Source organism: Panthera pardus, unplaced genomic scaffold, assembly GCF_024362965.1.
Source record: "Panthera pardus isolate Hobbes unplaced genomic scaffold, ASM2436296v1 HiC_scaffold_17, whole genome shotgun sequence".
Classification (NCBI taxonomy): domain Eukaryota; kingdom Metazoa; phylum Chordata; class Mammalia; order Carnivora; family Felidae; genus Panthera; species Panthera pardus.
The window spans coordinates 76,201,595-76,213,984 of NW_026526732.1; the positions used below are offsets into that span (position 1 = coordinate 76,201,595).

The 12,390-nt window shown below is 37.6% G+C and overlaps 1 protein-coding gene across 10 annotated transcripts in view; it reads left to right on the forward strand.

Moving 5' to 3' along the window:
- SNAP91 (synaptosome associated protein 91) overlaps window positions 1-12,390 on the forward strand; it is a 146,267-nt gene that overhangs the window by 75,137 nt on the left and 58,740 nt on the right. For all 10 annotated transcript variants that reach the window (XM_019442758.2, XM_053904680.1, XM_019442761.2 and 7 more), the window contains exons 11-13: window positions 4,626-4,653; window positions 8,510-8,619; window positions 10,722-10,840. In XM_019442758.2, the coding sequence (XP_019298303.2) occupies window positions 4,626-4,653; window positions 8,510-8,619; window positions 10,722-10,840 (257 nt within the window). The remainder of the gene's footprint in view (window positions 1-4,625; window positions 4,654-8,509; window positions 8,620-10,721; window positions 10,841-12,390) is intronic.

The following is a 12,390-nucleotide window of genomic DNA, read 5'->3' on the forward strand; positions in this document are numbered from 1 at the left end:
TGGGCATATGAGTAAAGCAGTTTCACAGGTAGCCTTGAACATTCTTTTACACTGCCAACCCTGTTGTGAAAGAAAGCAAAGCCCTCAAGTATAGTTTTCTGCATTTTAGACTCTCCTTACTTGAACCATTCAGCATGGCATACTGCTGACATTTTGCTCAGACATCTTTTTCATACAAAGAATAGCAATCAGCAATAAGTCCGATTTTACTGGATTTTCATTATCTTTGTGTTTGGGCACATACATTTTTCACTATTTTTACTCATTGCGTGCAAAAATGTCCAAGTTCCAATTTTTTTTCTCTTCTCTCTAGCAAGTATCAAACTGGTCTATTCACCAGACCCTGTGCTTTTCAGTCTTTGTGCCTTGCTCAAATTACAGTTCTGCTAGTCTTGGATACCGACCTTCCTTGTCTCCGTGTGTGTAAATCTTACCCATCCTGGGAAGGCTACCTCATTAAGCCTTCCTTAATCATGCACTACTCTGTGTTGTGGCCATTTTATTCCCACATATGTGGTTTAAATAGATTTTCTGAATCTCAAGTTCAGGGACTGTTTTATACCTCATTATCTCCACCTATTCTCTCTACAGAGTCAGCTTGAAATCTGTCTTTGTTGGTCCCAGCTTTTTGTTTATTTCATTTAGATTGACAGCAGAAGTTAACAGAGATGACCTATGAAGTGATCATTGCAGGGCTGTATGCTGATAATGGATTTTGCCTATGATATAGTTATCAAAATGCAACCTCTTTCTGCTTTCTTCTCTCTCGGCATTTGCCCAGAATCTAGATTCATGTCTCAGTGTTACTTTTTGCTTGTTGTTTCATTAGCTAAGTGTCATTTCTATCATCCTTTCCAACTTACTATAAAGATCGTTGCATATTTTAAATTTTCAATGATAAACAGTAGTGTAGGAATCTCTCAGGCAGTTATGGCAGAGCTGTTGGGTATGATGCATGGCAGGACTTCTCAGGGGCTCTGTCAAGGTTATCACCACAGTACAAGGTCTGCCCCTGCTTCATCGTGGCCATGGATGATCAGAATTTTGTGGATAAATTGATGTCAACTAAAAGACATGAGAGTACATTAAGTGACATGGGAGTATGTTAGATGACCACTTCCAGTTATTGCTGGGGCCACCCAGTATTAGAGTATCTAAGAAGCCAAAGGAGTTGTATAGGATTCGAGCAAAAGGAGGCATGAAGCCTAAGAAATGTCCCTGCTCCTTTGATAGAAGGACCTCCAACTAAGGAAATATGCACATCCCCTGGACTTAAAGCCTCTCCCTTGGGCAATGCCTGATACGTATTGGTGAAAAGTCAGCTGGTCTGTACTCTTACCCTCCTCAGGGTCCCCCACACCCTGCACAGAACCACACTTTCCCCTTGTTAAATCTGCCAATGCTGCAGTCAACAGAAAAGCAGCCTATAGGGTGAATTTTATTAGCCCCAACTTCAAGTCTAAATTCGCCCCCTTGTGGCTGCTGCAAACTATTTTTGGAAAACTTAGCTATGTACACATAGTCACATTTCTAAGAGCAGGGAAATAGAATTTCAGTGATCTTCTGTTTTGAATTACCTTTGGCTGAGCATAATGTTTCTCTCTCCTTTAAAAATCATTTTATGCTTGTCATATTTCTTTTCTGAATTGGCTGAGAGACTGAATATGAACTTGTCTTTTGCTTATTCCCTATTTTTAAAATAAATGAACTATAGTAGTTAACTGTTTTCTTCTTTGTATGTTTGTGCTTACCTGGGAACTTAAGTGAAGGGTGAGTACTACATTGAGTGGCTTTTTTGCATTTGGTTATTACTGAGAATGCAAAAAGCACTCTTAAGACTCCACATTTGGTATTTAGAACATTTATTTAAAACTGATTTCTGTCAATTTTACACATCTGTGTTTTTTCATCATACTTTTTTACTTGTCTCCCAAGGTGACTGGCATAAATGGTTTTGCTTTATTTTGGTCTTCTCAGATCAAGATTACCAGTCTCTCTTAGGTGTATTACTCTTAGATTTTGGAAATAAAGGTTTTTTTTTTTTTTATTTGATTAGTAAACAAAAGATTTTCCCATGGCATATGGCAGGAATGCCAAAAGACAGTATTATAGAGAAAATTAAAGTTGTTTGTCTTTCAATAGCAGTATAAAATTATTCTAATCTCTGAGTCAAGGAAATGCATACAATGCCACATTTTTAAATGTCTACCATAAAAATATGTATGCTCTTTATATTTAATGGCTTTTATCCACTGATACTTATTTTTGAAGTCTTATATAGTACTGTGTGATATATTTGTATATTTTATGTTTCTGTGATTCCATAGAACAAAAGAGAAATTGATTTTATTTTATATGTGGGTTTACTAAGTGTTGAGGGTACAGGAAACCTGAGAAGTCTGTTGTAATTAAAATTGTTTAGAAGACGTAGATAGGTTTTTCACATCTGTTTTGTTTTTTTTTTTGTCTCTGACTACCATCTGTAACCAAAATTATGTAGAGATTATTATTGTGAATAAAACATAACAAAATGTCCTCATTTGATGGCTGACTATTAACATCTTGGAAGTAAACCTTGGCATTTTCTATGTTCGTCATAAAAACCCATGGATTTGTCTGTAGCATTTCACAGAATTTAGGAAAGGACTATATGGGTCATTCATTCTCTTCTAAAGTTATAATCGTGCTTTATTCTTCCCAACACAGTTCACTATGTACTAGATTTCTCTCATTAAAATTATTAAAATGAATATTGGCTTTTAGCAAATGTCATTATATAAAAGATTGTAGCATTTTCTTTTATAAAGGACAAATGACCAATGGTAGGGTATTAAGTCAATCAAGAAACCGGTGAAAGGAAGCAGTTTGTATGTTGTGTAAGAGAGGAACACACGTGCTGGGCCTACGTGTGTTTTTGTCAAGACAGGCTGGAATGTGAAACGAGCACAGGCTGGGGCATCAGACAGACTTGGACTGGAGTCTTAAATCCACCATTAAAGAATGGTGAGGCTTGGGCAAGTTATTTGCTTCGCTGAGCCTTGAAGCCCTGGGATTTTAATCAGTAATTAATGATGCTTTTTAAAGCTATGGCCCAATGGGAGCACACCTCTGTTTCTGACCTCTTGTATGAAATCATGGCAAAGGCTAAGTATGGTCCATACAAAGAGACGTCACATTTCCTGACAGTTTAGTTTCACACAAAATAATTTTAAGACTCTTAGTTAATTTTTTTAAAGGAGTACATGAATGTATTCTTATTTTAAAATTCAAATGATAGAGAAATATCAGTGCCTGCAAAGTGCCAGGTGTTGTGTAAAGTGCTGGGGATATAAAGCAATGAGATGGATTCCCTTCCTTCAGAGAATTTAGCATCTAGTGGAAAAGACAGATAACTAAACAGACAAATAAGGTACAGTGTGGTAAGTGGGGTGATGGCTGGACAGAGACAGGAGCTTTTATTTATTTGCTTAATCCATGGGCTAATTAGAAGTGTCATTTAGTAATGGTGCTCATGGAGGAGCTTGGCAACCTGATTCTTTTGCCATTTATGGTATTTGTACTTAGGTTTGAGCATGATAATCTTTAAATAGCAGGTATTTGCAAATAAAGTTGAATATCAAAGTTATTAACGTGACATATAATAATACATTTCTTTTGCTGCATTCAATAAAACAAAAATTCATGATACTGTACAAAATTTCAGTTATTAAATCTCTGCTAATTTTGTGTTGCTAGTGCTACTTGTGATATTTCCTCTGTAGATGAGTAGAAAGCCACCCTGCCATCCTGAACGACTCTGACACTAGGCTTCCTATTGAAATATGTTTTTTCTTCACTTTGTTTTATTATTAATTTATTTTCCACCGACTTGGGTTGGTAAACAGTAAACTGTTAGAGGCAGCTGTTTCTGAAGCACTTTGATAGAGATCATGTATAATAGTGCTAGCAGTAATCTCTCTAAAAAAATTTTTTACTGCTTTCTAATTTTCTCACTCCTTTAGAAACAAGCATTGAGGTTACTGTTCTTTTTCAAGCTCCCACCACTTTGAACACGATAATGGGAATACTTTCCATAGATCGTTTTCACTAGAGCTGTGAACAAAACAAACTTCAGGAGTATACCATGTGGAAGTTGAGACACATTTCAGACACAGGGCTCATAGGGATTTTTTTAAAGTCTAGTGTTACTTTTATGCATCACAATTGTGATTAAATGAATCACAGTGTACCTCAATGAGTTTTCTAACTTTTTAAAATAGTACACCAGAGGGTTGTTTTTTTTTTAATTCTGTAAAGCACTATATTCCCCAAGTCTTGGCAACATTTTTAAAATTCCAGTTTTATTTTTGATGGACACAGGCAATAATGATCAACTCAAGTTGCTAGAGATACACACAAAAAAACTTAAGTTTAAGAATCTCTAGTACTAGAAATTGAGTGGGTGGAAAATATTGAAAGAGGATGTCATAATTGAATGAAAGAAAATTTATTTTTTAAAAAATAGTTTGTCCATTACTAAAACATCTGCATATAAATGAGTTAGTACTTGACCAAGCGTTACCGAACTTAATTGCTTCTACAAATTTATTCACGTATATTCAGGGGTTTTTTTGGTTGCCTTTTAGATCTGGTGCTCCCTCTCCATTAAGTAAGGTAAGTTTGCTCTTTCTTTTGTTTTGACCATTTTAGCAATTTTTGAGTGTACAGTTCACTGGTATTAACATTCACTTTGTTGTGCAACTGTCGCTGTCATCCCGTTTCCAGAACTTTTTTCATCCAAACTGAAGCTACACTTTCAACACTAATTCTACATCCTTTTCCTCAGCCCCAGGCAACCCCCGTTCTACTTTCTGTCTCTGTGAATTTGACTACTCTAGGTACCTCAAATAAGTGGACTTATCCAGTGTCTGACTTTTTTTGACTGACTTATTTTCCTTAGCATAATATCTTGGGGAATTTATTTATGCTGTAGCATATGTCAGAATTTCCTTCCATTTTAAGTCTGAGTAACATTCCGCTCTATGTGTATACCACATTTTCTTCATCCATCCGTCAGCGGTCACTTGGGTTGCCTCCATTTTTTGGCTGTTGTATGTACATGTTCCTTTCATCAAAAACCAAAAAATAAAATCACCATGATCCGGAAATTCCAGTTTTGAATATATACATACTGAAAGAAGTGAAAGGAGAAAGTCAAACAGGTACCTGTCCTCATGGGTCCTCTATTAGGACTAGGTTTTTTTTTTTTTTTAAGTAGGATAAATTTTCATACTTCTGTATTTCAACTGAAAATAAATGTAACATTTTACTAGTTACAAAGCACATGCATGCTCTGCATCACAGCCCTGTGAGATAAATAAAGCACATGATTTTATACATGTTTGGTTTAAAAAGTCAATTGTAGTTGGGTGTCTTTCTGCAAGCATGCTTTTTAGGCAGTCTACTATAATAATTTTAATAATTCTTTCACCTCCCTCTTTTTTGGTATATTGGAGGACACGATTGGGATTATCAATGACAATAGTATTTTTTTCCCCTAGTTCACAGCTGCCATTGCACTTTTCGGGAAAAAAATGTAATAAATGTACTCTTTCATCTATGACAGATTTCCATTATGTGATTGCTGTTATTACAGACATGAAAGATATCATTATGACTGCAGTGGTAGTTCCCATACACCCTGTACTGTGTCAGTACCGGGCTGGCTGCCTAAGATTCCCTCAGGCAGCTCAAACAAAAGGATCCCTGGTGATTGTGTTATACAACCAGGTTTAAAATCATTAGGTCTATGTGAAAAGTCACAATGTATGACTGCAGAGTAGAGAGTGGTAAAAATTATGGCATCATTTGGGATGATGTCTCCACATTTTGGCCAAATGAAATTTAATTGGTATTTTCTTTTTGTAATAACAGGATTATTCTGGTTCTGTTTCCCTAGCTCTCTCATTTCTTCAGAGCTTATAGTTACAAGGCAGTTTTTAATGGGTCTTTGAAGACCTTCATTTCTGCATTTATGTTGGTAGAGTCATTGTCATCATTAAGTTCTCAGTGGTATTTTCATAAACATCACTTTCCAAACTTATTTGCATGTATTGGTTTTAAAAACACTAATTTCTTTTAGAGGAGTTGTCAGTCTCCACAATGGATGACCTACAAATTAAATTTTGTTATTCCTTTATATTCCCTTGGTAATATTTCATATTCCATTTGAAAACTTTTAATTTTTGGTGCAGAGAAAGGCTTGAGTTAACCTTTTCTGAGCAACAATATCCATACTCGTGTGTTTGTCTTTCTTGACTGCTGAATGCTTAGCACTTGTGTAGCTATTGAATTGTGACTTCTTGATTCATGGACAGATAGTATCAGACAAATACTGTTTAAGTCTAAAACCCCTAAACATTATCTCCTCAGTCCTTTTTCTAAAAATTTATTCTTATTAAAGCTTTCTTTTAAAAATTTTTTTTAAATGTTTATTTTTGAGAGACAGAGCAAGCAAGCTAGAGAGGAGCAGAGAGAGGGGGGACAGATGATCTGAAGTGGGTTCTGTGCTGACAGCAGCAAGCCCAACATGGGGTTCAAACCCACAAACAATGAGACCATGACCTGAGTTGCAGTCAGACACTCAACTGACTGAGCACCCTGCCCCCACTGCCCCTAAAGCTTTCTTTAAATTTGGTCTATTTGAAATTAGATATCCATTTACAGCAGTATCTGATAGCCCTTGGTTGGTCTTAGTCTTCATGTGTTTTACTTGCTATTATATAACATTTCCACTTATAGAAGTAAGTATTGGTGGGCTGGTTTGAGATGTTCTATTAATATTTCCCTTGTAGATACATGGAGAATTAAATATAGCAAATAAAGAGAATTGGAATTAACAAAATTCTCAACAAAATTTTTTATTTTTAATATTAACTGACTATTAACTCTTTAAAAATCAGTCCAGGGAGGGGCACCTGGGTGGCTCAGTCAGTTGAGTGTCCAACCTTGGCTCGGATCATGATTTCACAGTTTGTGGGTTCGAGCCCGGCATCAGGCTCTGTGCTGACAGCTCAGAGCCTGGAGCCTGCTTCAGATTCTGTGTCTCCATCTCTCTGTGCCCCTCCCCTGCGCGCGCTCTCTCTCTCTCTCTCTCTCTCTCTCTCTCTCTCTCTCTCAACAATAAATAAACATTAAAAAACATTTAAAAAAAAATCAGTCCAGGGCACCTGGGTGGCTCAGTCGGTTGAGTGTCTGACTTCGGTTCAGGTCATGATCTCACCATTCATGATTTCGAGCCCTGCATCAGGCTCTGTGCTGACAGCTCAGAGCCTGGAGCCTGCCTTAGATTCTGTCTCTCCCTCTCTCTTTGCCCCTACCCTGCTTGTTTTCTCTCTCTCTTCCTCCCTCCCTCTCAAAAATAAGTAAAAAATATTTAATAAAAAAATAAGTCCAGTGCAGGGCACCTGGGTGGTTCGGTAGGTTGAGCATCTGACTCTGGATTTTGGCTCAGGTCCCAATCTAACAGTTGTGAGATGGAGCCCTCTTTCGGGCTCCACAGTGAGCATGGAGCCTACTTGGGATTCTTTCTCTCCTCTCTCTGCCCCTCCCCCACTTGCAAATGCACACTCTCCCTCTCTCTCAAAAATAAACATTTTTAGGGGCGCCTGGGTGGCTCAATCAGTTAAGCATCCGACTTCGGCTCAGGTCACGATCTCATGGTTCGTGGGTTCTAGCCCCACATCAGGCTCTGTGCTGACAGCTCAGAGCCTGGAGCCTGTTTCAGATTCTGTGTCTCCCTCTCTCTCTGCCCCTCCCCCACTCATGCTCTGTCTTCCTCTGTCGCAAAAATAAATAAACATTAAAAAAATTTTTTTTAAATAAATAAACAATTTTAAAAATAATAAATAAACCAGTCCAGGACAGTAAGTGTTAGGTTGTATTTTACTTTTTTAGTTTTATCTTTGTCACATTAGGGACTGGATATAGTCAAGACACCCTTAAGCTGTCAGTGGCTTGAATCTTGTTTATGAATTGTTCTTTGCCATCTGTGAATTATTTTGAAAGTTAGATTTCTAGAATTTAAAGGCATCTGAGAAGACTTTATATGAAGTCTGATTAAGATGTGAAGGAAAAAGAATGGGCTTGGTTTTATAGCAATTATTACAATTGATAATTTTTTTTTACTTTTAGCAGCTAGTGAGATCTTTCCTGCTAATTTTATGTTTAGGAAATATCATTTAGCCTTGATTTTAAATACATGACTAGAAGTCATTGCAATATTAAGCCAAATATTTTCAACATAATTTTATATAAACTACATTTAACTTTTAAAATTTAAAACCTGTTTTGTCCAATATTGATTGCTTATTATAATTCTCAGTTTCAAATTTTCTTGAGTTTTTCCCTCCCACAGGGCATTACCCAAAAATTGCCGTGAATGTCATAGGTCTGCAGAGTTGAAGTCCTGTTGCTCTGTGTCCTTTAGATTCTCATTTGACTAGAGTCTGTTGTGCATCTTCACTTTCAGTCTTCTCCAGCCACAACCGTTACGTCTCCCAATTCTACACCAGCTAAAACGATCGATACATCCCCACCAGTTGATTTATTTGCAACTGCATCTGCGGCTGTCCCCGTCAGGTTAGTTAATGAGCATGTAGTGAACTGTTTATTAATATTTTCATTAGGTTTTTGTTTTATTTTTGTGTGCTGAACCGCCATGTTTTCGCAAAATGAAATCTAGTCCTAGTAACATGATAGTTTGGGCTATTTTTAGGTTCACAAAATAAGTCCTTTGACATTTTAGTCACTTCCCTAGGCCTAGACTCTGAAAGCATCAGAGAGACCTAAGCTGTGGAAATCATCTTCTTGCTCATACATTTAGGAAAAGAGGTAGAATAATGGTACACACACTTAAATGATACAGAAAATGCTTTCTGAAATTAGCCTCATCTTGTGTGAAATTTAAAGGGTGTCTTAAGGTGCTTTAAAACAAAACAAAACAAAACAAAACAAAACAAAACCTTGCAAATGTGGGCCAGTTAGCTGGTACTTATGAGGAACTCAGACACTGGTGGTAGGAAGAGACCATCAGGATCTTCCTAATCAGCTTTTATAGCACCTAAATGTCCTAACAGTAGTGAGAAAAGTGGGGATGACTGTGCACTGTGTACAAATCTCAGGGCTGCTTACAATGAAGCTCCAACTCAAAGAGGCCTCCTCAAATCATAATTTTAGGTCACCTTTGTTTGGTTGTTGCCTTGAGAGGATTGATAGTATCTGTGACTTATTATGGATGCCCTATATTTGGAGACCTGAATTTTGAACTAAGCAATAAACCCACATAAGGTACCCATGTTAACTATGTGTGTTACCCCCTGCTTGCTTAGTTCTGCTTTTTATAATCACAGACTTGGTAAAACCAAGTCCTTTTTGCATCTGTACTAAGATAAATTGCTTCTTATAAAAGCTTTGGTTCAGGTCTTAATGATAAATATGTTTCCCTATCCTGGCTCTTAGACCAGTTATATTTATGAAGTGAATATCAAAATTAGGCACGTTTCATGTGCTTTGAGAAAAAAAAATATGTCGAGGAATCCTGTCTTCGAAAGAATATCACTTGAAAATCTAGTATGTGAAAAAGATAAAGAGGGAACTGCTATTTATGAGGAAGGGTGGGGAATCTGGCACCCTGGTGGATTGGTACCTGGTCTGGTAACCTCTAGAGCAGTGGGTTTCAAACCCGAATGAAACACCTGGGACCATGTTAAAATGAAGATTCTGATATAGCAGGTAAGAGGTGAGACTAAGACTTTATGCTTCTAACAGTATCTCAGGATGTTACTGGCTTAAAGACCACACTTTGAATAGCAAAGCTCTAGGCTCCTCCTTGGAACTTCTACAGATGGAGGAGCTTTGTAAAGCACAGTGCCAACCGAATGAGAATAAAAAATACAGAAGTAAATTTTAGATGAGGCTTCTTATAGGCAAACTTGATATGTTGTAGTTTAACTTAGAAAAAGGTATTATTTTTATTTTATTTTATTTCATTTCATTTATTTTATTGTTAGTAATTATTCATTTTAATATTCTTTGCTTTCTAAATTCTTAAGACAAAATTTTTTTCCATATGAAACAATTTAGAAAATAGAGAAAAGGAAAAATGATTCATGATTCTTACTCTAATACCTTTAATATTTGGAGTACACTTCCTTTTATCACACTCATAACCAGCACTTCACATGCTACCCCGTGGACATTAACATATTTAATAAAATTCCCCCTTTAAAGGTTTTCTCCTTTAATTTCTGCTTTATGATTTGTTGAGTGACCCATTGACTGAGGTTTGGTTTACCTGTGTTATTGCATATAAAACAAGAGTTGGCAAACTATGTCCTGTGGGTGAAATCTAGCCCGCTGTTTTTATAAATGAAGTTTTATTGGAACAAAGGCACATTCATTTGTTTATGTATTGTCTGTGTCTTATTTCATGCTACACTGTCAGAATGGCATAGGGATAGACCATCTAGCTCACAAACCTAAAAAACTTCAGCTTCTGGTCCTTTTCAAACTAGTTTACCAACCCTTGTTATTGAAGAACATGTGCTGTACTTTCCAAAATACTCTTCTGTTACTGGATTTAAAATATCCAAAATCTTTCATGGTTTCTGCATCAGTATTTAAAAGCATCTTCACATTATAAAATTTTAAAATCTGATGTTCAAGTTGCGTTCTCCTTTCAGCACTTCTAAACCATCTAGTGATCTTCTGGACCTCCAGCCAGACTTTTCTTCCGGAGGGGCAGCAGCAGCCACGGCACCAGCACCAGCACCACCTTCTGGAGGAGCCACTGCGTGGGGAGGTGAGTGAAACCAGACAGCCGTGTCGTCTTTCTGTTTAGTTGTTTTTACTCAGGCTGTTACTGTTATACTTACCTTTAGTTACCCAAAATGTTGCTAGGAACTTAGAAAATGCCAAGAATGGCATCTATCGATTTAAGTATATATTGAGACAGAAAAAGTACCTATAGTACAGTTAAAATGTTCAGGTAGTCCTATGGTTTTTATTTTAAGAGTTGGAAAAAGGCAGTATTTTTCTTTGCTATTCTAAACCTCTGATTATTTTGGGGGGCACCTGCTGGCTCAGTCAGTTAAGCATCTGACTCTTGGTTTCGGCTCAGGTCATGATCTCATGGTTTGTGGGTTTGAGTCCCATGTTGGGCTCTGCACTGACACTGTAGAACCTGCTTAGGATTCTCTCTCTCACTTTCTATCTTCCCCTTCCCTGCTCATACTCTCACAAATAAGTAAATAAACTTTAAAAATAAAATAAAATTCTAATTATTTTTAATAATTGTTTTCTAGAAATTCAGGCATTAGAGAATTGGGTATTCCCATGAACAGCACTTGTAATTTAATTTGTTCAGGTGTAACCTCCTTCCTGGATTACTTTTATACCCACATTGGTTTTAATTCATAGTGGATTTGACTTCAGCCAGTTGAAATCTGGGATAGATAGATTCTTGTTTGTGCCAGAAAAGATCCATGCTAAACTAACGGAGAAGAAATTCACCTAAGTGCTTGATTCCCATTTTATTCGTGGATTGTAGAAAAATTAAACTTTTGTAAGTATTTGATTAAAAAGCAAATTAAATAATGAAAAATAAGTTAATTACTGCATAATTCTTAGTGCTGCACAGAGTTGGTTTTGAATACCTTGCACTATTGCACCAAACTATCAAAATAATTTTTTTAAGTTTAAAAGTGATTCGTACAACTATAGGAACAACACAGAGGGAATAACATAAGTAATGTAGTGTAACAGGAGGTGCCCCATCATAGCTCCCCACACACAGAAAAAGTAATTTGGCAACCATCCATGAACAAAATGCCTTTGTGGGAGCTTCGGGATCCAGGTAGGAGGTTGCAAAACCCCACTGGAGCCTAATACCAAGGGAGGTTGTTTTAAGAAGGCAGGCCTACGCCCACATAGGGGGCTCACCACCCTTCCTCCTGGCTACAGACCTGGAAACACCACCATGCCTCTGTGGACACATTTACAGTCCTGTTTGGCATTGGTCCTGCCATCAGCAACATCAGCAAAGGGACCTAGGAGGAGCCATGCTTGCCCTTGCCTCGGGTAACACGTCTGCTGACCTTGGTCTCAGCTGTCGATTCTGAAATGGCCTGTGACCCAGCTCCAGACTCTCTCAGTCATGGTCTGGGTGCAGTCCTGCCTGCACAGGAATCCAGCAAGAGACACACCTGTCTGTGCCCCCCGAGGCAGGCCCAGTGACCTTAGTCCAGCCTCAGATCCTGAAGCAGTCCTGTGACTCAGCTCCAGATCTGCCCCGCATAAGGGAGCATTCCTGCCCATGCAGGGACCCTATGGGAGACAAGCCCATCTGTGTCC